Genomic DNA, 27,339 nt, shown 5'->3' on the forward strand with positions numbered 1-27,339 from the left:
ACCTCTGGTGTCCGGAATGGGACGTGTCCTGGGGCAGAGCCCTCTGAGAAACCCTGAGATTGGGGTGGGTATAGACAATAGGAATGGGATTGGGTATAAACAATAGGAATGGGACTGGGTATTAACAGTAGGAATGGGAGTGGGTATTAACAACAGGAATGGGACTGGGTATTAACAGTAGGAATGGGACTGGGTATAAACAGTAGGAATGGGAATGGGTATAAACAGTGGGAATGGGAATGGGTATAAACAGTAGGAATGGGAATGGGTATAAACAGTAGGAATGGGAATAGGTATAAACAGTAGGAATGGGACTGGGTATTAACAGTAGGAACGGGACTGGGTATGAACAACAGGAATGAACAGTAGGAATGGGACTGGGTATAAACAGTAGGAATGGGAATGGGTATAAACAGTAGGAATGGGAATGGGTATAAACAGTAGGAATGGGACTCAGGTTTCAGGTGAGAGGGACAAGCGGAGCATTAACTAAAATTCTGGTGATGCTGACCTCTGGTGTCCGGAATGGGACGTGTCCTGGGGCAGAGCCCTCTGAGAAACCCTGAGATTGGGGTGGGTATAGACAATAGGAATGGGATTGGGTATAAACAATAGGAATGGGACTGGGTATTAACAACAGGAATGGGACTGGGTATTAACAGTAGGAATGGGACTGGGTATAAACAGTAGGAATGGGAATGGGTATAAACAGTGGGAATGGGAATGGGTATAAACAGTAGGAATGGGAAGGGGTATAAACAGTAGGAATGGGACTGGGTATTAACAGTAGGAATGGGACTGGGTATAAACAGTAGGAATGGGACTGGGTATGAACAGTAGGAACGGGACTGGGTATTAACAGTGGGAATGGGAATGGGTATAAACAGTGGGAATGGGAATGGGTATAAACAGTAGGAATGGGACTGGGTATTAACAGTAGGAATGGGACTGGGTATAAACAGTAGGAATGGGAATGGGTATTAACAGTAGGAATGGGACTGGGTATTAACAGTAGGAATGGGAATGGGTATAAACAGTGGGAATGGGAATGGGTATAAACAGCAGGAATGGGACTGGGTATTAACAGTAGGAATGGGACTGGGTATTAACAGTAGGAATGGGACTGGGTATTAACAGTAGGAATGGGACTGGGTATAAACAGTAGGAATGGGACTGGGTATGAACAGTAGGAACGGGACTGGGTATTAACAGTGGGAATGGGAATGGGTATAAACAGTGGGAATGGGAATGGGTATAAACAGTAGGAATGGGACTGGGTATTAACAGTAGGAATGGGACTGGGTATAAACAGTAGGAATGGGAATGGGTATTAACAGTAGGAATGGGACTGGGTATTAACAGTAGGAATGGGAATGGGTATAAACAGTGGGAATGGGAATGGGTATAAACAGCAGGAATGGGACTGGGTATTAACAGTAGGAATGGGACTGGGTATTAACAGTAGGAATGGGACTGGGTATAAACAGTAGGAATGGGAATGGGTATAAACAGTAGGAATGGGACTGGGTATGAACAGTAGGAACGGGACTGGGTATGAACAGTAGGAATGGGACTGGGTATGAACTACAAGAATTCTTCAGAGGCACTTCAGAACTGGTTCAACACCACAGACTGGAACATGCTTAAAGAGGCTGCTACCAACAACACCACCGCAGATTTCCAGGAGTACTCAGATACTGTCTGTTCATATATCACCAAGTGTATTGATGATGTAACTGAGCTCAAGACCATCACTGTTCAGGCCAATCAGCAGCCCTGCCTGACAGAAGAGGTGTACAGTCTCCTGAAAGCCAGACATGCTGCCTTTACAGCAGGAGATCAGGTGGGCCTGACAGCAGCTAGAAACAACCTGTCCCGGGGCATCAGGAAGGCTAAGTAGCAGGACTCTTGCAGGATAGCTCATCACTTCAGCGACAGCAAAGTTGTATGGATCCTGTGGCAGGAAATACAGACCATCACAGACTACAAGCCTCCCCAGCAGACCTGCAGAAGCACCATCTCTATGCTAAACAAGCTGAATGAAGTTTGGTTTGAAGCATACAAAAGCACACCTGCACAGAAATCCTCTCCCCCACCTGGTGTGTGAGGCAATCATTCATCAAGGTCAACGCCCGGAAATTCCCTGGTCCTGATAACGTTCCTGGTTGGGTGCTAAGAGACTGTGTGGACTGCGGCAGCTGGCGAGTACAGCTAGTCATGCAACACATCAAGTCTGTTCTCCCCCGCTCCCTGGACCCCTTCCAGTTTGCATATCGATCTAATCGTTTAAATGACTCTCTCCACTGCCCTTCACACAGCCCTCACACATCTTGACAATGTTTGAATGCTATTTCTTGATTTCAGCTCTGCATTCAACACAATCTTCCGGCAGCAACACATCCAGCACTGAGCACGGGCCCCCCCATAGATGTGTGCTGAACCCTTCTCTATTCACTCTGCTGACACAAGACTGCACCTCGTCGCACACTTCCAACATCATTAAGTTTGCGGACGTTTGCACTGTAGTGGGTCTCATTAGCAACAATGGTGAGTCAAACTACAGAGACAAGGTGAACCAGCTGGCTCTGTGGTGCAGACACAACAACCTCTCTCTGAACGTTGAGAAGACAAAGGAGGTTGTTGTGGACTTCAGAAAAATGCACTCCCAGCATGCCCCCAGAGGTGCCATCGAGAGTTTCCCGACCAGTTGCATCACTGTGTGGTATGGCGCCTGCACCGCATCCTGCCACAAGATCCTCCAGTGCATCGCAAGAGCAGCTGAGAAGATTGTCTTTCCCCTCCATACATTACCTACACAGTTCCCTACCTCACTCAGAAAGCCCTCTGCATGGCGGGGACCCCTACCCACCATCTACACAGCTTCTTCGGCCTGCTGCCATCAGGGAGGAGACTGCTGAGTCTTTAGGTTAGACTGCAGACCAGCAGACTGAGGGACAGCTCTTTCCACCAGGCAGTCAGGATGCTCAACTCTCCCCCTGCCTTGCCTCCCCTTTCCCTTTCACCCCCTTAACATACAGACCTTGGATCCTGCAAACAAACACACGACTCAGTACTGAACTCTGCATCATCAAGAACTCCAATGGGAATTGGGCTGGGTATACACAATGGGAATTGGGCTGGGTATACACAATGGAAATTGGGCTAGGTATACACAATTGGAATTGGGCTAGGTATACACAATGGGAAGTAGGCTGGGTATACACAATGGGAAGTAGGCTGGGTATACACAATGGGAAGTAGACTGGGTATACACAATGGGAAGTAGACTGGGTTAACACAATGGAAATTGGGCTGGGTATACACAATTGGAAGTGGGCTGGGTATACACAATAGGAAGTAGGCTGGGTATACACAATGGGAAGTAGACTGGGTATACACAATGGGAAGTGGGCTGGGTATACACAATGGGAAGTGGGCTGGGTATACACAATGGGAATTGGGCTGCGGATGAAGTGAACAGGGCCCCTTTTTGCATTAATGGAATTGCTGCACCCGAAGCCAGATCACCAACAGTGCACATGGTCTGATCCCACACACATCCACAATCCCTCCTCACGCTACACCACAGTACATGCTTACTTTGGCAACACCCTTAGTAGCAGTCCAACCCCAACAATACTTGTTCAACTACTTCAACTACAGAGTCCAGGCATGCTCTATATGCTGCAGCATGTAAATCCAACCCTTCCCACTGACGGTTACTTAGTCAGCGCACACTGACGTCAGACATTCCATACCCTTCACCCAAACCTGCCTCCACGTTTCTTTCTCCTACTTAACAAACATCATCAAACGTGAGAGTGCATGTCTTCAGCCAGACCCTTCACAAATAGATGAGAAGTACGTCTGCAGCAGCTGAGGATCATGTCTACTAATGGCCCCTAGAGGACGCCAGATTGCACCCTACTACACCAAACCTAACAATCAGAAGAGGGTCAGAATTGGATCGGTACCTAAAACGCAGATACTAGATTCGATAGGCCTGATTCAGGCCCCTGATCCTGAGTCACTGGATCGGATCGGGACATCCTCATAATAAATATCTCAGAGGTTCAGTGAGCAAGTGCTGCAGGAGTGAATATGACCAGAGTGTAAAAACTGTCAGATTCAAGTCGCCGCTTGTTTTCACAGTAAACCCAGTGTCCTGGAGTGCTCAGGGTCCTCATGTCTGCAGTGAGAGGGGTTTCAGCTTGGCTTGCTTTCATGGTTAACACTGCCAGCAGGACTGGAGGAGGCCAGAGAGTTTCTATAAAGAACTCCTCAGTTCTTGGAGGCAGAAGTCCAGAAAAGGCTGCAGCTTTTCTAAACAGAATGTGCTCAAACAGCTCAGCACAGCAGAGAGACTGGTTCCCCCGCTTACCTCCCGCGTTATGATGAGAAAATAAATAAAGGAGTGAGTCAGACCTCAGTGTAGGTAGGTTACGGGTGTGTCAAGGAAGCCAAAGGTAATCAAGTTCAACCGTAGGAAGTGTAATCCTCTGAAACGTAGTCTAAACATCTACTGTTTCTAATTTTAAGATTATTATGGAAATATTATAACTCATTTCTTGCTCAGTTTTAGTTGTTTTAATTGATTGTATCTATTTAAAGGGTCGTATTTCTTCAGCAGAGCATTTTGCTTAATTTAAGAAGCAATAAAATAGAAATTTGTAAATAAATAATAAATACAAAACAAAACTAAAAAAAAAGTTATTACGTTTATTAAAAGTAAGTTATTTTTAGAATATTTCTTTACATTTTTTTTACAAACAATTTTTACGAACAATTACAAATATCAGACATTAGTCTAATAATTTAAGTGGATTTCAAGTTACCTTTTTTTTAAAAATGATAAACAGCAATTTAAAAAAATGAGAAGTTGATTATTGACTACGCAATAAAAAAATAAATACAAATACACAATATGTTTTTTTAGTTGTTCTTACAAGAAATGTCTATATATATGCCGGGAGTGTTATGTGACACAAGGGGAGAGTCCTAATGAGTGGGTTGGGTAATTACCTATGGGAAAACACATTGTGTACAAATATTGTATATATATATATATATATATATATATATATATATATATATATATATGCATATACACACAATATTTTTACCCAATATTTAACATGAATACACACTTTTAATCTGTAACTTTACCCACAACTGAATTATCTTTTAAAGTTTGGCCCCAACTTCCTCCCTTAGGTCTCTCTCGCTTTTCAGAGCTTTAGAGATTTAGCATTTATTATTTATGTCACACAGCGTCACTAATGTTGAGCTCAGAGGGTAGAATTATACACTTTATTTATGCTGAAATATGGATTAAATCTCATAACTAACTCTCATTCTTTTACACACACACACACACACACACACACATACCCCCATACCACCACCTCGGCACCAGATGCTTCATCATTTCAAAGCGAGACAGATATTGTGCAATACGCTGAAGCGCCTGGGCCTTTATCCACCACCCAAGCAGCGCATATCTGCATTTGTCCAACAGTGGCAGCAGATAACAGCAGGAACTGAATAACCTGGTATTGGTGTACCAACTATGAAAATATATAAATATAAAAATCACTTTTACCTGTAATACATTTCATTTTATTATTCAATGTTATGTATTTTTTATCATGATATCTTGGGGGTCCTCTGGTGGTGTTGGGGCCCTAATTCCACAAGCATAAGATCACTAAGCTTCTATAGGAAGCTCACTGAATGAATGTATAACATTGTTCTCTGTATGTTTTATTAGTTATTCCACATTCCCCGTTTCGAATGAAAGTAGTGTAAAAAGTTCCTCAGGTTCAGTCGCTCCACCTCCAGCTTGTTCACTACAATCCTAAAAAAAGACAGGAGGAACAGGCTATTAAGAAAAGCACCAGCCTTTAGTGGATGACCCAAAGCAATGCGTCCTGGTCGGAGCTGAGCTCTGTTGCTCACAGAGCTTCTGAAAGCTTTTTGGCTGCATAGATTTGATGTGTCCCATTTGTTTTGCATTTTGTAGAGTTTTTGTATTACTTCCAGCGCGTCACTCATTTCCAACATATTCTACTCTACTGAAATGTATCCACAGATACGTTTTTACAAAACTGGACATCATTAATAAATGCAGCAAGCAGCTAGACTCATTAAAGTTACTCAATATATTGGTTCCTCAAGAACTATGGTCTCCTCTTACCTGTCTAGCAACTCCCAGTCTTCTCCTCCCCACTTATCTTTAAAGTCTTCAGTGTTCATCCCTCCAATTCGGTTCATGTCTGATTTATAGATTCCTATCATACCATAGCCGTCAATTTCCCAGAAACCTGTCACATAACAAACACAATGTGATTATATATATATATATATATATATATATATATATATATATATAAAGTGTGTGTGTGTGTATATATATATATATATATATATATATATATATATATATAGATAGATAGATAGATAGATATGTGTATAATATCTAGTGTAAACACTAATAATAACATTCCAACAGAGAGTGGTTGAGGTTCTCGATCACTGTGTTCATCATTAGAACATCTCCAAAGTTCTCCTCATGGAGTCTAGTACTATTCTAGTTCTCCTCATATCAACACCTGGTTTGGTGGTAAATCAGGGCTTAATGATGGTAAATCAGATGAGTTGCTGCTGCTGCTGCTGATGGAGTTGAACACATCCTCCAAGCTGTGCTGGCTGGACTGGGGGACGTCCAGGAGAAACCTGGAGGAACCGAGCTCTGTTCTTCAGACTAGCTCACCGACAAGATCTCACTACTTTCTTTCTTCAGAATGAGAAGCTCTTGTTTCTCCGTTTCTCCTTTTTACTGGATTTATGTTGACCTGCATCTGTTCTGATGAGATCTGGAGCTTCTACTATAAAGGTTCATCATCTGCACAGTACTGTGTGTGTGTGTGTGTGTGTCATATATGTCATATATAATGTTTACCCCATTTCATTTCAGTCATTCTAGTTTCAATAACTGAACATGTGACCAGTGGGATAGAAGGTCAGTACCTGTAGGAGCATGAGCTGAGGATCCACAGTCCAGTCTCATCACAACTGGAGCAAAGACCATTTTCCCCTGCACGGTGTGTTTACGCACAGTGTGAATTATGGATGTGGGAAAATTGAGATGCAGGTCACACAGGAACAAAATGCTGTCCTCATCCTACGAGTGAAAAAGAAAGAGAAGAGTGAAGCTAGTTAAAGAAAATCGGATCACAGCAAAAAAAAAAAACCCAAAAGTATAGCTTTGATTAGGGGCGCTGTTATAACACATTAACACATTAATAACACAGTAATACAGTAATAACACATCAACTGCATCTGACTTTAAAGCAAAATTGTGGATCAGTGAATCAGTGAATGATGGAGAAATGCCTCTCTTTTACTCTCTCTCTCTTTTAAAATTCCAACATATTAATAAAATATTATAAATATTTAATAAAATATTGTGATTAATGTGAATTTCATATTTTTTAATGATCTGACAGCCCTACAGCATCTATACCTTGAGGTACCCTCATACTCTAGTGTTTAACATTACAGTATTTAGATTCTATATGCACTGTGAGACCAGTTTAGTAAACACACCCCCATCCTCACACAACCTGAACATTCAGCTATGGTGTGTTGCATAAATAAGGTATAGATATGACAGATGACTGCTGGAAAACCGTTGACCTTAGCGACACTGGGCCTAAGCATAAGCGTATTGCATATTTTGCCCAGATTATGTTTACACTTGTCATTAAAATGCATTCCCAGTGTGACCAGATGAGATCCCATTTACTTCCCCGCATGAAAAGAAAGCACACCAACACCAACATCCATCCTTTCTGTTTCCCTTCCTGTAAACAACGGTTCCTCCTCAAAACTGCCCTGCTCCAGCAGACTGTGAACAGTGTAGAGCAGGGGTGGGCAACGGGGAGTCCAGCACAGTTTGCTGATTTCCCTGCTCTAACAGACCTAATAAACCTGCCAATAAATAAGATGAGTTGAATCAGGTGTGCTCGAACAGGACAAGCACTGCAGGAACCTGGCCCACCAGGACCGGGATAGCCCACCTTTGTGTTCTACAGCGTGGTGAAGCAATAGACGGTTCTCGCATTCCTGTAGCAGCTCTATCAGAACATGCGACGGACTATTTAAACCGTAAGGGAACAAAATCTGAAAAAGCAGAAGCAGACAGTGAAATGCAGAGAGAAACAGAAAGAGGGAGATGTGGAGACAGAGGGAGAAATCTGTCTCTGCCCACTTCTGAATCCTGATGATGATAATGAACCTAATCCGATCACAAAGCGTCTTGGCGTCTTGGTTTTTACACCTCGCTGTTTATGTGTACGAGATTCGGTCAGAAAAGTGTGTACCGTTAATGCCAGTTGTTACTAATCCACTGACTTTAGTGAACTTAGTGAACTTGGCATCAAACCTGTCTGTCTGGTGTCTGGAGTGGAACCTGCTATGGTTATAACCACGTAATTTCCACCTGATATTCAAATGTCGCTTCCAACAAAATACATTATACTCGTAGCAAATCATAACAATACGCAAACCAGTAGGCTGAGCTACATGTTGGTTTAATGACGCATAGATGGCTTTATTTTGTACTCAATAACCTAAGTGACATGATGCAGTTCGAGGCTATAACCCAGACGAAAGAGGCAAATCCTAAATTGCAAATTACAGACAGGGAGCTGGATTCCTGCACAGTTTTTTTTTTTTAGCTTTTCCTGCTCGAGCACACCTGATTCAACTTACCTTTTATCTGCCAGGTTTACTGAGTCTGTGAAAGCTGGGAAATCAGCAAACTGTGCTGGACTCCGGCCCCTGTTGCCCACCCCTGCTATGTATGTATAACACCAATGAATAAGAGTATAAAAGGAAAAAGATCAGAAGATCAGAGTGAAGCAAATAAGAGATATAGAGGAAAAGCAAGAGAGAGAGAGAAAGATGGAGAGAGCCAGGGAGAGGGTGTATCCAGAATGCAGCGGCACGGGTCGTCTTCAATGTCCCTAAATTCAGCCATGTCACTCCACTGCTGCGTTCTCTCCACTGGCTTCCTGTAGCTGCCCGCATCAGATTTAAAACCCTGACGCTGGCCTACAAAGCCAAGAACGGACCAGCCCCTCCGTATCTGATGGCAATGGTCAAAAGCCGATCCGCACCAAGAGCCCTTCGAGCTTCAAGTACGGCTCGGCTCGACCCACCATCCCTCAAAATCCGCGGAAGACAAGCGTCCAGGCTTTTTTCTGTCCTGGCACCAAAGTGGTGGAACGAGCTGCCCCTGGATGTCCGAACGGCCGAGTCGCTCGCTGTCTTCAAACGCAGACTGAAGACCCACCTCTTCAGAGAGTACTTGGACGAATAGTTCTATGGTTGCCTTATTGTATTGTGTTTAGTAATGTCTAAGCTTGGAGGTATCTTTTGTATTAGTCTATTCTAACTAGCTGAGGTTTTCTTGGGTAAATAGCAAAGCACTTTGTAAGTCGCTCTGGATAAGAGCGTCTGCTAAATGCCATAAATGTAAATGTAAATGTAAATGTGTAGGGTCCTGTGTGAGGAGCCACAAATGACCCATCCCCTTTTTTAATGGATTCGCTCTCTTGGGTTCTTACTCTGAGATCCCAACATTTATCCAATGCTCACATCTTGTTTGTTGTCTATACAGTGAGTCCAAGAAGTATTTGATCCCTTGCTGATTTTCTTTGTTTGCCCACTAATAAAGACACTATCCTTCTGCACTTTTAATGGTAGATATATTCTAACATGGAGAGACAGAATATCAAGACAAAAATCCAGAATATAATTTTAAAGAATATATTTTAATTAATTTGTATTTCAATGAGGAAAATAAGTATTTGATCCCTCTTGCCAAACACACTCAATACTTAGTGGCAAAGCCTTTGTTTGCAAGCACAGCGGTGAGACGTTTGTTGTAGTTAACCACAAGTTTAGCACACACACCAGGGGGAATTTTGGCCCACTCTTCTTTGCAGATCCTCTCTAAATCATGAAGGTTGGTGGGCTGTCGCTTGGCAACTCTGACCTTCAGCTCCCTCCATAGATTTTCGATCGGATTGAGGTCTGGCGACTGGCTGGGCCACTCCATGACCTTAATGTGATTTTTCTTGAGCCAATCCTTTGTTGCCTTTGCTGTATGTTTAGGGTCGTTATCATGTTGGAAGACCCAACCACGGCCCATTTTCAGATCCCTGGCAGAGGGGAGGAGGTTGTCCCTCAGGATTGTGCGGTACATGGCTCCATCCATCTTCCCAGTGATGCGGTGAAGTAGCCCTGTACCCTTGGCAGAGAAACACCCCCAAAACATTATGCTTCCACCTCCATGCTTGACGGTGGGCACAGTGTTCTTGGGGTCATAGGCAGCATTTTTCTTCCTCCACACATGGCGGGTGGAGTTGAGGCCAAAAAGTTCAATTTTGGTCTCGTCTGACCACAAAACCTTCTCCCAATAACTTGGTTCATCTTTCAAATGATCATTGGCATACTTGAGGCGCGCCTCCACATGTGCTCTCTTCAGCAGGGGTACCTTTCGGGCACTGCAGGATGTGAATCCATTGTTGCGCAAAGTGTTGCCAATTGTTTCCTTGCAAACTGTGGTCCCAGCTGCCTTCAGGTCATTTGCTAACTCCTGCCGAGTGGTTGCAGGACGATTTCTGACTGTTCTCAGCATCATTGCCACCCCACGAGGCGAAATCTTCTTTGGAGCACCGGGCCGAGGTCTGTTGATTGTCATGTTATACTCTTTAAACTTTCTGATAATTGCACCAATAGTTGTTACTTTCACATCCAACACCTTACTAATCTTTTTGTAGCCCATTCCAGCTTTGTGAAGGTCAACAATTCTGACTCTGAGGTCCTGTGACAGCTCTTTGGTTTTACCCATGTTGGAGACTTGAAATCTGTGTGATCTGTCTGATTCTGTGGACAGGTGTTTTTCACACAAGTGATTAGTGAGAACAGGTGGCTTCAGGTCAGGTAACAAGTTGATTGGGAGTGTCTAACTGGTCTGTAAAAGCCAGAACTGCTAATGAATACTAAGGGATCAAATACTTATTTCACTCCATGAAATACAAATCAATTAATATATATTCCTTAGATTTATTTTCTGGATTTTCTTTTTAATATTCTGTCTCTCCATGTAAGAATACATCTACCATTAAAAGTATAGAATGATCATGTCTTTATTAGTGGGCCAACGAAGAAAATCAGCAAGGGATCAAATACTTCTTGGACTCACTGTATGTAAATAGTAGAGTATATATTAAACCCGTAGTTTAGTCAGGAGTATTATTAGTTATTATTTAACTTTTTTTATTAATTTGAATGAAATTACAGTCATGTCAAATGACCAGTTTTAGTGTCTTGGGGTCGAAACTTCCCGATCGGGAAAGAGTTACAAGAACATCAGAGCCAGAACCACCAGATTCAAGAACAGTTACCTACCGCATGCCGTAAACTGGTCTCATCAGACCAGAAACAACCCAAATACACACACACACACACACACACCAGACTGGTCTACCTCAGCATACACACCTGAACTTCCTGTACTCTTCCATTTACACACACAACACATCACTGCTCTACATAATTATTCATATTTTACTGTGTAATAACTCAGTCAGGGCCTTAATCACCCAGCCTTCATGCACACATTTGCACATATTTGTATATTTTTGCATTTATTGTCTTTGTAATTTTTGCCGATGCACCCTGTTTTGTGCCTTGTCCACAGACCCTGAACTACTGTATCATGTCCATCCTGTCACTGCTGTATTAGTATAACCCCGTATTAGTATAATGACAACAAATTTGAATGAAACTGAGTTGGATTCTGGACGTTAAGCGTACTTTCCACGTGGTCTAGAGTCTTGAGACTACGAGCACTCTAATGAGTTTAATGAGTCTAATGAGTTTTCTGAACGACTTGTGCACAAGTTTGTTCTGCTAATGTTTCATAAATCTGGGGCCACAGAGTCTTTTGAGACAGGTTGAAAAATAACAGGGTGGTAAATAGGCTTGTTGAACCCCATCTGAGCATGTTTGACCACTTTTACTCCACTGCTGTAAATACAAATCATGCTTTGAGTGCCATCTCATGGCACAGCTGTGTACGTGCAATAATGTACTGAGGTGGTAGAGTAACACTACAGCATTACACAGTTCTGGCGAGAGGTCTCATGCAGCTCCATCAAAGTTCCAAAGTGCAGCTGAAGTGTTGCGGCTGGGACAGAGACGCTATTCTCTTAATTACAGTCAGTGGAACACCAACGTGATTCTGCAGCTGTTATTTTTAGGTACAACTGGTGTAGTAGATTTTGTAGTAGTATTATTTTTAAGCTTTTTCTAAGCTAAGCTAAGCTAGTGTATATTGCTATTAATTGGTGCAGGTGTACTTAATGAACTGGCATTCAGTGCATGCACTTGTTGGGTTTTTTTGTTGAAGAAAAAGGTGTTTTTCATACTTTACTGAGATCAATTGCTGTTTGAAGGGCTCCTGTTTTTCGGAAGACTCCTTCCAGCCTCTTGTACTGGTAGCTGCAAAGGAGCACATGGCCAGAATCAGACATTAGACACAGTGTGTCGATTCAGTAGCGCTGAATGCCCCTGTTTTTTAGCAAAAGAAAAATAGTACCTTGGTAATTTAGCAGTTTTCAGTGCCGTCTCTATATCAAGGTCATCACTACTGTAATCTACAATGATGATGTTAAAGTTTTTGTCTCCTGTGGTTTTGTAGATGTTCTCCATTTGTCTGATAAACTGGATTATCCATTTCCCCTGGTTTTTCACTGTTGGAAAACAGATATAACTAGAGATTGGGTAACAAAAAACAATCAAGGCTCCAAGAAATTAAGCTGCACCTATTGCAGACACAGATACAGTGTAAATGCATGCATACACACATACAGCTTGTCTAATCCCTGTAAAGCCGCAGCATTGGGTCGTGAGATGATGCTCTTGTGTCTGAATGCAATCAAATCCTCACAGCAATGCTTTAGAATCTAATAGAAAGGCTTTGCTGGACAGTAAACACAGTTACTCCAACAAAAGCAGGTATCTTTTAATACCCTTCATTTCAGAAGACACAACAAACAAGCAGGTGTCCCAATACTTTTGTCCATATAGTGTATAATTCTATTAGGTGGTAGAAAGGTTGGTCATCCAGGTGAAAAACATACCCTGTGCTTGTAAACGTAGTTAATTGGTGTAGGGTATGTTGTCATCTGGCTAGCTGGTTTATCAGCATTGACCAGCTATTGGTTGACTAGCTTTGTCCAGTTGTCCATGCTGGTAGACCAGCTTAACTATCAAACATACCCTATGCTGGTCAAGAGCTAAACTGGTCAACCAGTGTGCTTCAAAAGTTCTGTGTTACCTTAAAGATCCTGTAGTTCTGACCTGTCAGGATTACGTTGACTTTAACTGTTGGGTTCCAGGAGAAGTCTCTTGGGCTGCAGAGAGCAGGCATGTGCACTGAGACTGGACTTCCTTGCTTACTTGTGGTCTTCTCTACAAAAAAGTAACGAGACAACAACATGTTCTGGGCCTGCCCGTCCTCCAGCTCCAGCTCCAACAGGTAGCGAGTGCCTACTTCACTGTCAACCCTCCTCTCCACATTCAGCACTCGCTTCAGGACCAAATCGCTGCACAGGCACACACAGGACAAAGCTCAACTCTTAGAACTGGAGGACAGAGAGAAGGTAAGCTAGAAAGGAGCTAAAGTAGGACTCTTCACAGTACCTGGAGTTCTGTTCTGTCTGCAGTTGATTCATGAAGGCCTCGACCACAGGCATGACCTCTTTCTCATCCATTATGACGTTTCCAGCTCTTCTGCAGACTTTGGTGACAAGCACGGGCTGCTTTGAATGTAAGTCCATGGATTTCACATTGAAGACGCGCTGCCAGTACGGATCCGCCTCTTGCTTTTCCGACTCTTGAGAGATGTGAATTCATGATTAGCTTATGACTTTTTAAGCTTTTAGATTTTTGAGGTATTTTTTTTGGTGTGATCTAACACTGAAATGAAGGGAGAAAGGGGCCTTTTGCAAGGACCATCTCATTCCCCTTGCCTAGACCCAACAGAAAACAACCTCACATAGCTGATAATGTCAAAGAACTGTGAAGGAACTGAAGATTCACTAGCAGAGATTCCCTGCAATTGAACCCTAAGCCATGTATTCACCCACAGTCTTAGCAAAAAGAGTAAAAAACATAAATATAGGGTAGAGTGGGGTCAGATGAGCCATTTTTTCTGCTTACGTTGACCTACAACCAAGGGAATACGAGAGAGAAATGAGTGAATGTACACAACACAGGCTCAGAATGTGTGGCATTAACTGGAACCTTAGCAGTGCACCTTCCTCAAATAGATAAAAAAAATATAAGGCCCAAAAGAAGCATGAGAAAACAGTTACTAATTATATATTCATTATTTCAATTTCCACTTGTTGGACCTGGTCCAACTGTAAACATATTGATCTGTTAGGAAGGCCACTCACCCAAGCCCCTTTCATGTTAACCCCCTCATCACTAGCAATGCCCCCAAGTCCTCTGACACAAGTGAAGCCAGTCACCACATCTATTCAAACTGCTGTTGATGCAGCATCACTACATAGGCAGCGTGTTCATGTATTTCAGAGGAGACGTGGTAGTCTTCACCCTCCTAGTGGTAGGGGCATTGCTAGTAAGAGGGGGAGTTCACATGAACAGGGACTGGGTAATTGGACTGAGTTGGAAATTGGATAGAAAAATGAAGGGTAACATTTGAAATAAATTACTTAATAATAATAAATAAATTAATTAATTAATAAATTAAAAAGTCAGGAATCACTGGATTAGTTTAAGAGGTTAATCTGAGATTAATTATTTTTGATGTAAGACAGATCATACCTAATTTGCCAAAAATATGCCCAAAATAACACTTTGAGAGATGCAAAACACGCCAATAATATGCTTACTGCTTCATGCACACTCTTCCTTTGTCCACAGCAATGCAAAAAGAGCAGAACTCAAACTAAAAATAGGGTTACATGACATGATGATGTACAGTTGCCTGGAATAGGCGCTTCAACTTGCCCACTGCACCATCTTATCCCACTCTCCACTACTAACAAAACTGGGTTCTGTGAATTTTAGTAATCGAACCCTTTTTGATACTCTATCAAACTATTTTTGATTTTCTTTACACATAAAGGACCCTTTAACCAGGCAAGGAACCACTGTTATTTTCGCAGTTACCATACAGAACCATACAGACTACCAGTCTATTGATAACAAGGTTGTGGGTTCGATTCCCGGGCTCGGCAAGCTGCCACTGTTGGGCCCTTGAGCAAGGCCCTTTACCCTTTCTGCTCCCTGGGCGCTGGAGTTGGCTGCCCACCGCTCTGGGTGTGTGTGTGTACTCACTGCCCCTAACACATGTGAGTGTGTGTTCACTACCAGATGGGTTAAATGCGGAGGACAAATACGTGCACCTTTACCTTTATTTGAGAACCAATTGGTTCTCAAATGGCAGTCTGTATGGTTCTATATGGTAACTGCGTAAATAATATGGCAGGGGACTGTAAGAGGAAAGGAACTCTGAGGATGCTCACTGGAGTTTAGTCAGGAGGGCACTGTAATCACACTTACATTAAAAATTATTATTTAATAATAGAAATAGTTACCTGTTTCCAGATTTGGAACCAACACGCCTCTTGAATGTAGACATATTAACACGCCATTGCACATAAAATTCATGAGATGAAACAGGAGCACAACAACGGTAGTGAAAATATTGCCCATATAAATGAGCGAGAGAATTACAGAAAGCGTCTTTTAAAAAACAGAGGCATGGTTAAAGCCTACCCTTTTATATATTCCTGAACCTTGTTGTAAAAACACATCTCATCAACGGCTGAATGAGTCTGTCTGGTGTAGTCATTGGGGTATACTGCAGAGTAGTGAACCTGAACCATGAAAACACACAAAATAAGATGATAAACTATATGTCCAAATATTTGTGACCACTCTTTCTAATGAATGCATGAAGCTACCTGAAGTTAGTGCACACATACACAGCTTGTCTAGTCCCTATAGAGAAGTACTGCAAATATTGACACCATGCCAGGTGTGGGCTAGAGGGGTAAAAAGCCCCCCAGCGTTGAGCTGTGGAGCAGTGGAAGAACTGTGTTCTCTGGAATGTCAATGGTGCTCCATCTAATACTTCTAGGATGAGTTGTGAGTCGGGGATAAGGTGGGATGGAGATCATCCAACATCCTGATCACACTAATGCTCTTGATGCTGCATTCAACCAATCAAATCCTCCTAGCAGTGCTCTAAAATCTAGTAGAGACCAGTTACTCCAACAAAAGCAAGATCCACTCTTTTTAATACCCTTGGTTTCAGAAGAAACAATGAATGAGTAGGCGTCCCAATACTTTTGTCCTTATAGGGTATGTAATGTGTTCCTGTCTGTGCAATGCAAAGTGAAGGTATACTCACATGATAAATTCCATGATATCTTTTAATTGTATCTCCACGAAATACAGTAATGGGCTTGTAATCGCATTCAGGAAAGACGTTTCTTAGATAGGACGCGTTCATCAGTGGGACTGGTGAGACAAAGGTATCAGGTGGGACACTCTGATGATTCTATTGATGATTTTAACACTGCATGAACCCCAGAAGAGGAAGAAAACTAAAACACTCACTCTTGTAGATAGAGTCTCGTGGATCTTCTCTGACCATGTCCACTTCAGGTTTGGCAGACCTGGAGATGTGGTCAAGGTGTATCTCATGACTGGCTTCTGTCTGGGGAATGTGAGTGATGTCCCCCATCACCAGAGATGATTCATCTGTATACAGGAATTAAAACACTTACACTCCTAAAAATGAAGGTGCTATATATTGTTTCATAGAAGAACCCCATAGAAGAACCACTTAAGGAACCATGTTTCTGGATGCCCACCAGGGTCAGTGATGGCACCAGAAGGGCTTAAGCATGGGTCCCATCTGTTTTATACAATGCATATGGGGCCTAGATGTGATCCGTGTGAGATAAAGCCATCGAGGTAAGAAGATAAGGAACCTTTTAAAGGTTTAAAGAAGCCATTTAATTGGTTCTTTACACTCACACATCTCTTATGTTATGTATTAAATAAAAATACATGTACAATTATAGACGTGTATTTTTTGGCGTCCAGAAATCAGTAGGCCTATTCTAGAGGTTAGAGGGTTCCCCTGATATTCATGGTACAAATATGTGTGTGATTAATCAGACACACCCAATATGCACATTAATGGTACCGGGAGCCAATGGGAAAGGTGTGAGGTTGCACTGCCCAAACATAAGACAAACCCTAAAGATCCCCATATGTCAATACAACAGTTTAGGTGGTTTGGTGGTGGTTTTTGTCAATAATCTATAAATAGTTCTGATCAGAGGAGGATAGTTGGGTCCACCTTGTGAGTCTTGGTTCCTCCCAAGGTTTCTTCCTTGAACTCTGAGGGAGTTTTTCCTTGCCACTGTTGCCTTTGGCTGCTGACTGAGGGTCATTACTGATTGTGTAAAGCTGCTTTGTGACAATAACAGTTGTAAAAATCGCTACAAATAAAATTGAATTGATTTGATGTAAATTAAACAACTCACATTATAACTCAACTGAATCAAGCAGGTGATTTTAAACAAATGAACTGACTGCTCAACTAGCTCAACGGTTCATTTTTGAGTTATTTTGGCTTAAATCAGCTTAAGTGATCTCCAATATGTGTGGTATTTAAGTTAGGTTCACTTAAATCATTTCATAAAGAAGTGCAGTTGGGTTTGACAGTGATGGAATGCAAATACACTCCTAGTCACTGTCTTGGCAAAGCAGCACACATGTAGGGATACTTAGCATTAGTGCATTAGAAATATATTAGAATATACTGCACTGCACTTTTTAGTGTTATACATATATTTACATATTTGGGACACTTCAAGTGCACTTTAAGTACATTTCTGTAGTCATTGTTTTACCACACTTTGCAAAAATATACAAAAATACATATTATGTATTTATAAAAAATACTAGAATATATACATTATAAAATATAATAATATTATAAAATATGGTCAACATTTATTTGTAAACATTTGATAAAAGCATAATATTAACATATTTTAAGTAAGTATATCAATTGGCAACATCAGCAATCACCAACACATAAGTTGCTAATGTTTTCTATTTTATATAAAATGATGACAATAAATATGACAAATTAGACATTATAGGGTATTTAACATGAAATGCCTGCTAAAAAAATCCAGACCAGCCTCTGCTGGTAGCTGCATTCAGATGGCCTAAACTGGTCTTTGCTGGTCAAGGTGGAAACATAAACCATGCTGGTCTGGAGTAGGTTAGCCAGCTCAGCTGGCTTCCCTGCATAGTGTATTTTGCATTTGATTTTGGTCAAGCTAAGTTATGGTGGTTGACCAGCTTAATCATGCTGCTTACACTGGTCGTGCTGGTCAACCAGCTTGGTGCTGGTCAATTAGCTTGGTCATACTGGTCAACCAGCCTGGTCGAAATTGGTTGTCTTAGTGGTCTAGCTTGGTCCGGGTGATCATGTGTGTAGTGCAGCTTAACCATCAAACTCATATGAAAACACACCCTATGCTGGTACAGCTTGAGCAGCTGGCCAGGCTGTGTTTCTCAGCAGGGATATTCAATATTTAGTCTTTTCTACTGTAAACAAATCTTACTGTTGATAGTTCAGCTTTCTCAGCCATCTAATCTTCATTCAGGATACAGCTCATTTGTGAAGTTGCATTGGTCTGTTCAACAGTATGTTATGTATTACTAAAAGCATTCATAAACTTACTGGTATAGAGAGACAGAAACTCTGAGGAAATAACAGCAAAACTGCTGTTCTTTTGGTTCTGACGCCACTGGGAAAGACAGAAATATTTTATTTCAGGGCTTGAACGATTCAGAGAACCCATAAACCTTAACATCACTCACAAGAAAAATAAAGTCTATGTTTAATGAAATCAAAATGAAAATATGAAAGACACTGGGATAACTGGAAGACTCAGGGCAATCTTGGCAGTGAATTGTCAACACAGGCTTCAACCATGCCTCTGCGCCATTGAAATAGCAAACGGCCAAACTGTCAGGCTGCACCTGGCTCTTAAAGGGAATGGCAAGTGGCACGCTGATTGGTTTATTGCACGTTACGTCTTTGTACATGCCTTTTGCACATTTCGGGCCTGTGCAAGCATACTTTTCCTGTCATTACAATAGCAAAGATACATTGCCACGCACCAAATCAAGCTGCCAAACGGCTCGCCAAAAGAACGCTAAAATGGGACCCTCAGTGAGATTCATGAGACAAAACTGTATACAAGTGAATGAGACCTACTGCAACTTCCAGATGATCAATTCCTTGACTGTGTTTGAAAAGGATTTCAAAGAAGTACTTTTCATTTTCCAAAAGCCTAAAACAAACAAAGAGACGGACTGAAAACATACTGGTTGGGAGAATGGGAACAGATGAGTGGAATGTCTCTGCAACACTGGAGGATCACACTTACGTTATAGGATGAGTTATCTGAGAGGCAAACTTCCTATATTCTCCTGGAGAAGACCATTCATCACCTGTCTGAAAAAAACAAACAAACAAACAAACATCAGGTCCTAATGTACTGCCACTACGGCCCAAGAGTTTGCATTCTGTGCCATGACGCTTTGCCATCAGTGGCCGGAGTCTGAGGGAGCACAACTGTTCATGCTCTCTCCGGGTGGGTAGATGGCACTCCCTCCACTCATTACTCTTAAGCAATGTTGTTCTGCACATGTGTCTGTTAGCTGGTGTGGTGGAGCTGGGGACCCAGCACTTTCCTCCGAGCGTTTCGGCTGCCTGGCGATGCTGCATTGGTGGAAGCTCAAAAAAAGGTGGTGGCTAGATTCACATGTATCGGAGAAGCCATGTGTTCAGCACTTAGCCTCCTAGTGTTGGGAGCATTGCTAGTGCTAGGGGGAGTTATGAAGGAGTGGACTAAGTGACAGTCCCAAATCGGGAGAAAAAAGTGAAAGATTTGACAAAGAAATATATTTTTTAAATTACATAAAAACCCAAAAGAACATAAAAAAAATTTAAAATCAAGAGGTTCAACAACAAAATTCACAATATTTGGTCGATTTCACTCAAACATGAAAGAAATTAAGGAAATCAGACTGGAAACTAACACTTACTTTGCCAACGTAGGCCAGAAGTCTCAAGTTTGAGGGCTTTTCATTCGGACTCAGCCAGAACTCAGAGTTCTTATCAGAAGAAATCACAAAAATATGCTGGCCTGGCAAAAAGGAACCAGAACACATCTGTCAGCAGTGCATCATGTTTAACTAAAAAGCCTAGATACAAACAACCCATTCCAAATGACTGTCTGGTGCAGTACCCACCACTGGATGCTGGATGAATGTAGCCAAAGATCCTCAGCCCATAGTTTTCCCATTTGGGATATGTGGCAAGCTTGCTTAAAGTGGTCCGAGTCTAAAATGATAATTATTGAAGACACACATGGTCATGTCAACATTTTTTCTTTTTACATATTTAACAATATTGAGAGATGGAGGTAATTTAACTAAACACATACAACTGAACAATAAATAATGTATAAAAAGAATTGATAGAAATGTTATTTTCCTGTGAGGAAAAAGTTAGAACACCCCCAGATTTATTACTATTTCTAATGTGTAGAATCAGAATCAGGTGCAGAACATCGGCTGCAGATGATCAGAGCATGGTGAGAGAGGGTTCTGGAGGAGTCTGTCTTATTCAAACCTCATTTAGTCTGTCCCAGTGAAAAATGCACTTAATATTTGTATGTAAGTATGGTATAAATATCCTATATACTATAAATAAGTTAAAATACAATTATGCTTTCATCAAATGCTTAAAAGTAAACTAATATATATTTTAATACAGTAGATTTTGAGAAATACATTACTATGAAGTATAAAATCACTTACAAGTGGAGAACATTTACAACAACTGCCAACATGGTCAGGTCAGGCCATCCTAGCAAGTTCAGCCCAAGAGCAGACCTCAAGACGAGTAAAGAAGTCTCCAACAATACCAACTTGTTCTAGGTTTTCATGGGAGTGTTCTAATTTTTTAACATGATTATATAGTGCAAGGTCTGGACTACATAGTACTGTGAGTTATTTTCAGTGGAGAAAGTAAAGCAGTAGTGAAGAACATCCAGGAACATTTGAGTAGATTTGGTGTCCCCTTTTCAACCATTACAGAATGAGGATGCTTTCATTTCATGTCGTGTCCAACAAGCTGAACGTCAGGGCTTATATTTTCCAGTGGTCGAAAAGATATGCAACAGGGTTTGGTACTCATTTGCATATATCTATGTATGTGTGTGTGTGTGTGTTAGTGTACGATCACTGACGTGTGGAAACAGTGGATATAGCACGTTCTTCCTCAGCTGTTCTGTGGAACCTCCACACCAGTCTTCAAATACATGCATGTTGACCTTGCCTCTATACTGCTCACATGACGAAAAGCCAAAAAATAAAAACAGATAAATAATGCATTATAATTTGTTTCCAAAACTAGAGTTAATGCTCTTGTTACTGAGTGCAATCAAATCCTCACAGCAATGCTGTGAGTTCCTCCAACAAAAGCATTAAGGACTCAGTTAAAACCCTTGTTTTCAGAAGAAACAATGACTAAGCAGGTGTCCCAATAGTTTTGTCCATATAGTGTAGCATGTGGGTGTGTGACACTGATCATAAAGGGGCTAGCTATGCCCCCACCACCTTCCAAAAAAAGAGAACCTGCGTCTGTGGGTGAAGGTGTTACATTTAAAACATCCACCCAAACGTCTGCTTTTGTGGAGAGGAATCTCTGTTGTTATGAAGCTCTAGTGAAGCAGATGCCTCGGTTAGCCAAAGACCTAACCCTACTCACAAGCATGGGGTTAGCCAAAGAGCTAACCTACCTACCAGGATGCCTTACATCACTACATTATATTAATGTAGGTACTGCACTGTTACATTACACATAATTCATTCTGTATATTACAGTATGTTAATGTAATTACTGCACTGCAATCACTTTTTCTAGTACTTCTTATTATATAGTTGGGTTATATTATGTATATTATAGCTGTATTTATTAATATAGCTGTATTTATAGTCAAGTTTACTGTTTCCTATTTGCCACTTCTTACTACTATTTTAAGTGCCTTTATTATGCTGCTCTCTTGTTTGATATTGCTGCTGTAAAAACTGACTTTCCCTGTGGGATAAATAGTGATCTATCTATCTATCTACCCATCTATCTATCTATCTATCTATCTATCCCTACTCACAAGCTGGAGCGTAGCATCTAATTCTAGGCGCTATGCACTAGCCCCCCTTAACCACCAACCCCCCACCCTCATTCATGAAGCATATGACAGATTAGCAGACAATTCTAATGTAGCTTAATGAACAAGATTGAACTTAATATTTGAATATTTTGGGTAAAACGTCCTCATATTTCATATAATCATTTGCATCATAAAAACGATGTGGCATTTTATTTGTTTTATGGATGAGGCCAAAACACATTACAGTATAAATAGCTACAATGGTGGCTAAAGATGTCCTGGTGACTTCATTGGAGACAGTTACTCAAACATAAGCAGGAAGAACTCTCTTAATACCCTTGTTTTTGGAAGAAACAATGACTAAGCAGGTGTCCCAATAGTTTTGTCCGTATAGTGTAGCATGTGGGTGTGTGTTCATACCTCAGGTTTCCAGGCTGGCTGTTCCTGCTCAGCTTTTTCTTTGAAACCATGCTTTGACAGAGTGGGAGCCTGAGAGAAAGAGAGAGGTCAGCTGATCATGTACAGCAATATCCACCTTTTACAGATAAACCCACTTTCAACAGCCTCTTCCACCACTGTGTTGGAACTTCTGGGCATTTCACATCAAGTGGTTTGTGATGGTCTCGTATTCAGAGGTGATGCAGTCTGAATTAGGCTACTGCTGAAGATGCTGATCATAAAGGGGCTAGCAATGCCCCCACCACCTTCCAAAACAGAGAACCTGCGTCTGTGGGTGAAGGTGCTACGTTTAAAACATCCACCCAAACGTCTGCTTTTGTTGTTATGAGCTAACCTACCTAACCCTACTTATTAACATGCAGTTAGCCAAAAAGCTAACCTACCTAACCCTACTTATTAACATGCAGTTAGACAAAGAGCTAACCTACCTAACCCTACTCAAGATGTTCTGGTGTTGGTTTCTCTTTGGGTGGATGTTTTTAATCTAGAACCTTCAACCATATCTGCAGGTCCTTCCATACAGAAAGGTGGTGGATGTAAGTTGTATGGTGCTCCACAGCAAGCAGCCGACACATTCAAAAGAAAGCACAGGGTCCACAGCTTTGCCCCACCAGCTAACATCGCTTTAAGAGTGATGCGTGGAGAGAGCACCCTCCACCCAGGAGGTAAGAAGATGGTAAACAGTGGCCATGAAGCAATGTGCATGGTCAGCAACAATACTTGGTATTGGTATTCAGAATCTACCCAAATTCCTCAGACCAGGCTGCGTTTCTCTAATCTGCAGCTTATTCAGCAGTGTTGGTGAGGCCTCTGCTAAGCCACAGGTGTCGGTTCTTGGCTGACAGAGGTGGAACCTGACGTGGTCTTCTGCTGTTGGACCTGTTGTTGTTCATTCTGGGGTTCTCTTTTTTGCTCACCATGATTGTACAGAGGGGTTCTCTGAGCTACTGTAGCCTTTCTGTCAGCTCCAAACTCTGCAGACTGCTGTGCTGGAAATCCCAGATATACCCAAACCAGCCCTTCTGACACGAGCAATCACAGCACACTCAAAATCCCCCAGATTCTGACAGCTGAGGTCAGCATGAAGCTGCTGCCTCATATCTGCATGACTGTATGCATTACACTGCTGCCACATGATTGGTTAGATTGCCTTAACTGCATTATGGTGTTCCTAATAGTGCTTCTGTAATCTCTCTCTCTCACCTTGTCCTTCGCAGGTGTAAGTCCTTGTCCTTGATCACCCCTGAGCACCGAGACCCAAGGGTAGAGTTTTGAGAGATGCTGAGTGAGCTTGACTTCCTCTGCTATAGTGGATCAATATGGAAACATGTGGTCAGGAAAGCAGTTTCAGTAGAGTCTCACAACCCCGTTACACTTTGAGCAAATATAATCTTATGTATTGTCTCTTCCATTTGCTTAAACTAGACCCGTTTCCTCTTCCTCTTTACTGCTCAGTCTGTGGTAAATGCATGTGTCTGTTGGGCTCTCTGTATGTATCTGACATACAGCAGTTCTCCAGTTGCCACCTGGATTGAACTAAACAAGAAGGTAAGGGCCTAGATGTGTAAAAGTTTAACATCTGGGAAACAGCTGGACCCCTGGACGAGGGTTATCATTAGGGTTGCACATCCATAGGTTAGAGGTCAGTAGACAATAATTGGTAAGGAGAGCTGACCAGTTCGGGTTAAGAACTGTCCAACGTCCAAAGAGGAAAAGGACAGTGGGGAAACAATATCTTCGAGGAAGGAATGTGGTCGGGAAAAAATCGTAAATGATTGTGATGATCATTGATTGTAGAAAATCGTAGAAAAACAGCAGCAGAAGTTTTAATAGTGAAAGTAAGAGCATTTCCACACGCACAATGCGAAGGGAGCTTATACGGTCATGGGACTAAACAGCTGTGTAGTCTTAAGAAAAATACTTAGTTTAAGTTTAGGTTAGGTTAGGTTAAGTTTAGAATTAGGTGTAGGCTTAGTAGGTTAGGTTTAGGGTAAGGTGTATGTTAGTTTAGGTTTAGGTTAATTTAGGTTAGGTTTAGAATTAGGTTTAGGTGTAGTAGGTTAAGTTGAGGTTTAGGGTGAGGTGTAGGTTAGTTTAAGTTTAGGTTAGGTTAGGTTAAGTTTAGAATTAGGATTAGGTGTAGTAGGTTAAGTTTAGGTTTAGTATGACATGTAGTTTAGTTTAAGTTTTAAAAATGTAGTGGGTTAAGTTTAGGCTTAGAGTGAGGTGTATGTTAGTTTAAGTTAGGTTAAGGTTAGAATTAAGTTTAGGTGTAGTAGGTTAAGTTTAGGTTTAGGTTGAGGTGTAGGTTAGTTTAAGTTAGATTAAAGTTAGAATTAGGTTTAGGTGCAGCAGGTTCATTTTAGGTTTAGTCTGATATGTAGTTTAGTTTAAGTTAGTTTAAGGTTAGAATTAGGTTTTAAATGTAGTGGGTTAAGTTTGGGCTTAGGCTGACATGTAGTTTAGTTTAAGTTAGGTTAAAATTAGGTTTAGGTGTAGTAGGTTAAGTTTAGGTTTAGGTTAAGTCTAGGTTATGTTTAGTTTAGAATTAGGTTTAGGTGTAGTGGGTTAAGTTTAGGTTTATGGTGAGGTGTAGATTGGTTTAAGTTAGATTAAGGTTAGAATTAGGTTTAGGCTTTGTGGGTTAAGTTTAGACTTAGGGTGAGGTGCGGTTTAGTTTAAGTGTGGTTAAGTTTAGAATTAGGTTTAGGCTTTGTGGGTTACGTTAAGACTTAGGGTGAGGTGCAGTTTAGTTTAAGTTTGGTTAAGTTTAGAATTAGGTTTAGGCTTTGTGGGTTACGTTTAGGCTTAGGGTGAGGTGTAGGTTGGTTTAAGTAAGATTAAGGTAAGAATTAGGTTTAGGTGTAGTGAGTTAATTTTAGGTTTTTGCTGACATGTAGTTCAGTTTAAGTTAGGTTAACATTAGATTTAGGTGTAGTAGGTTAAGTTTAGGGTGAGGTCTATGTTAGGTTAAGTCTAGATTAGGTTAAGTAGTCTGTAGTAGTCTGTAAAGTTTAGGTTTAGGTTAAGTCTAGGTTATGTTAGGTTTAGAATTAGGTTTAGGTGTAGTGGGTTACATTAAGGCTTAGGCTAACCTGTAGTTTAGTTTAAGTTAGGTTAAGGTTAATATTAGGTTTAGGTGTAGGTTAAGTTTAGGTTTAGGGTGAGGTATATGTTAAGTTAAGTCTAGGATAGGTTCAGTCTAGAATTAGGTTTAGGCTTAGTGGGTTACGTTTAGGTTTAGGTTAAGTCTAGGATAGGTTCAGTCTAGAATTAGGTTTAGGCTTAGTGGGTTACGTTTAGGTTTAGGTTAAGTCTAGGCTATGTTAAGTATAGAATTAGGTTTAGGTGTAGTTGGTCAAGTTTAGGTTTAGGGTGAGGTGTAGTTTAGTTTAAGTTAGGTTACGGTTAGAATTAGGTTTAGGCTTTGTGGGTTAAGTTTAGGTTTAACTTTACAGTGAGAATAGGCTGCAAAACAAGCTTTATCAATGACTAACTCAACGGCCCATTTATACATATGCCATTTGTGAACTGGCTGAGGATACGAGCAGTGCTGGGCTAGGATAGCAACACTAGCAGAAGTAACTATCCTTTTTATTTGATTGTATACTAAAAGACTGGCTGCCACTGCCTTCCTCTGTGTTAAATTTAAGTCACATCTACTGTGGCATTCTGTAATCTCGGTATGGCCTTAATGTAATATAGTACTGTCAAAATACTGCGGCGTTGTGGTGCACCAAAGAACTGCAGAGTGTTCAGAGTCATAAAGCGGCTTATTATAAACAGTGGTTTCGAATTTACGGCCATATCACATATTTTACTTCCAAGATTTTTCAGATTTTTTGTTAATTTTTTTGAACCTCAGGAGACTTTCTGCTTTCTGTCTGATCTATGATATGAATAGCACAAAAAAGGTACAGCGTTCAAACAAACAAACAAACAAACAAACAAAAAGGTAGTACTCACCAGTGTCTGGGAACTTCCTCTGTTTGGCATGAACTGTGAAAAATGCTAAGTATATGATAAGCATCAGCACACCCAGAACCATCAGCAGTGCGCAGCTTTTCAACTGCCTGTAGGTGAACAGTCCAGTCAAACAGACAGATAACTGTCCCATCTTTGTCCTCATGATTCTGTCAGCCTCTCCAGACTGCTACATTAACTGTAAACCAAAACCTGCTGAATGATACTGGTCTACTCAGAGGATGTACTGATGACTGGGAGGAGCATATGCTATATTTACCAATGACACAACCGCATTTGAATAAAAGAAAGTTCGCCACGGTTCAGTATCAGACTTGGATACAGTGTGGAGACAGTGTGTCCACCTACAAAACCCTCCATTATATGCTGAGGTAGAACATACCACCCCCAGCTCATCTGACAACTCAAAAGATAACAGACTCAGTGATGGTCAAGAGCTAAACTGGACAACCAGCTTGACCAGCTTACCCAGCTTGACTCCTTTTAGTTGGCTAGTCTGTTTTTTTCA

General features: G+C 41.3%; 1 protein-coding gene across 1 annotated transcript; it reads right to left on the reverse strand.

Moving 5' to 3' along the window:
• Positions 1-5,766: 5,766 nt before the first annotated feature.
• On the reverse strand, positions 5,767-26,964 carry LOC140550307 (beta-1,4-N-acetylgalactosaminyltransferase 3-like). Its single transcript, XM_072674227.1, has 20 exons — positions 26,814-26,964; positions 24,051-24,151; positions 22,809-22,877; positions 21,465-21,560; positions 20,464-20,554; positions 20,257-20,357; positions 19,596-19,663; positions 19,424-19,499; positions 18,884-18,950; positions 16,732-16,875; positions 16,523-16,632; positions 15,886-15,986; positions 15,705-15,733; positions 13,780-13,972; positions 13,438-13,682; positions 12,674-12,827; positions 12,504-12,576; positions 7,030-7,183; positions 6,197-6,323; positions 5,767-5,857 (listed from the first exon to the last, which is right to left on the reverse strand). Exons 1-20 carry the CDS (start codon positions 26,962-26,964, stop codon positions 5,767-5,769), a joined length of 2,241 nt encoding a protein of 746 aa, XP_072530328.1.
• Between the last annotated feature and the right edge of the window lie 375 nt (positions 26,965-27,339).

This window comes from Salminus brasiliensis, chromosome 2 (genome assembly GCF_030463535.1).
Source record: "Salminus brasiliensis chromosome 2, fSalBra1.hap2, whole genome shotgun sequence".
NCBI classification, from domain to species: Eukaryota; Metazoa; Chordata; class Actinopteri; order Characiformes; family Bryconidae; genus Salminus; species Salminus brasiliensis.

Coding starts and splice junctions, on each gene's coding strand:
- LOC140550307 (XM_072674227.1), bottom strand. CDS start 26,964: ATGGGACAGTTATCTGTCTGTTTGACTGGACTGTTCACCTACAGGCAG. Junction 22,878..24,050: donor TTACACCTGCGAAGGACAAG/GTGAGAGAGAGA, acceptor TCTTTCTCTCAG/GCTCCCACTCTGTCAAAGCA. Junction 16,633..16,731: donor ACGAGACTCTATCTACAAGA/GTGAGTGTTTTA, acceptor TTGTCTCACCAG/TCCCACTGATGAACGCGTCC.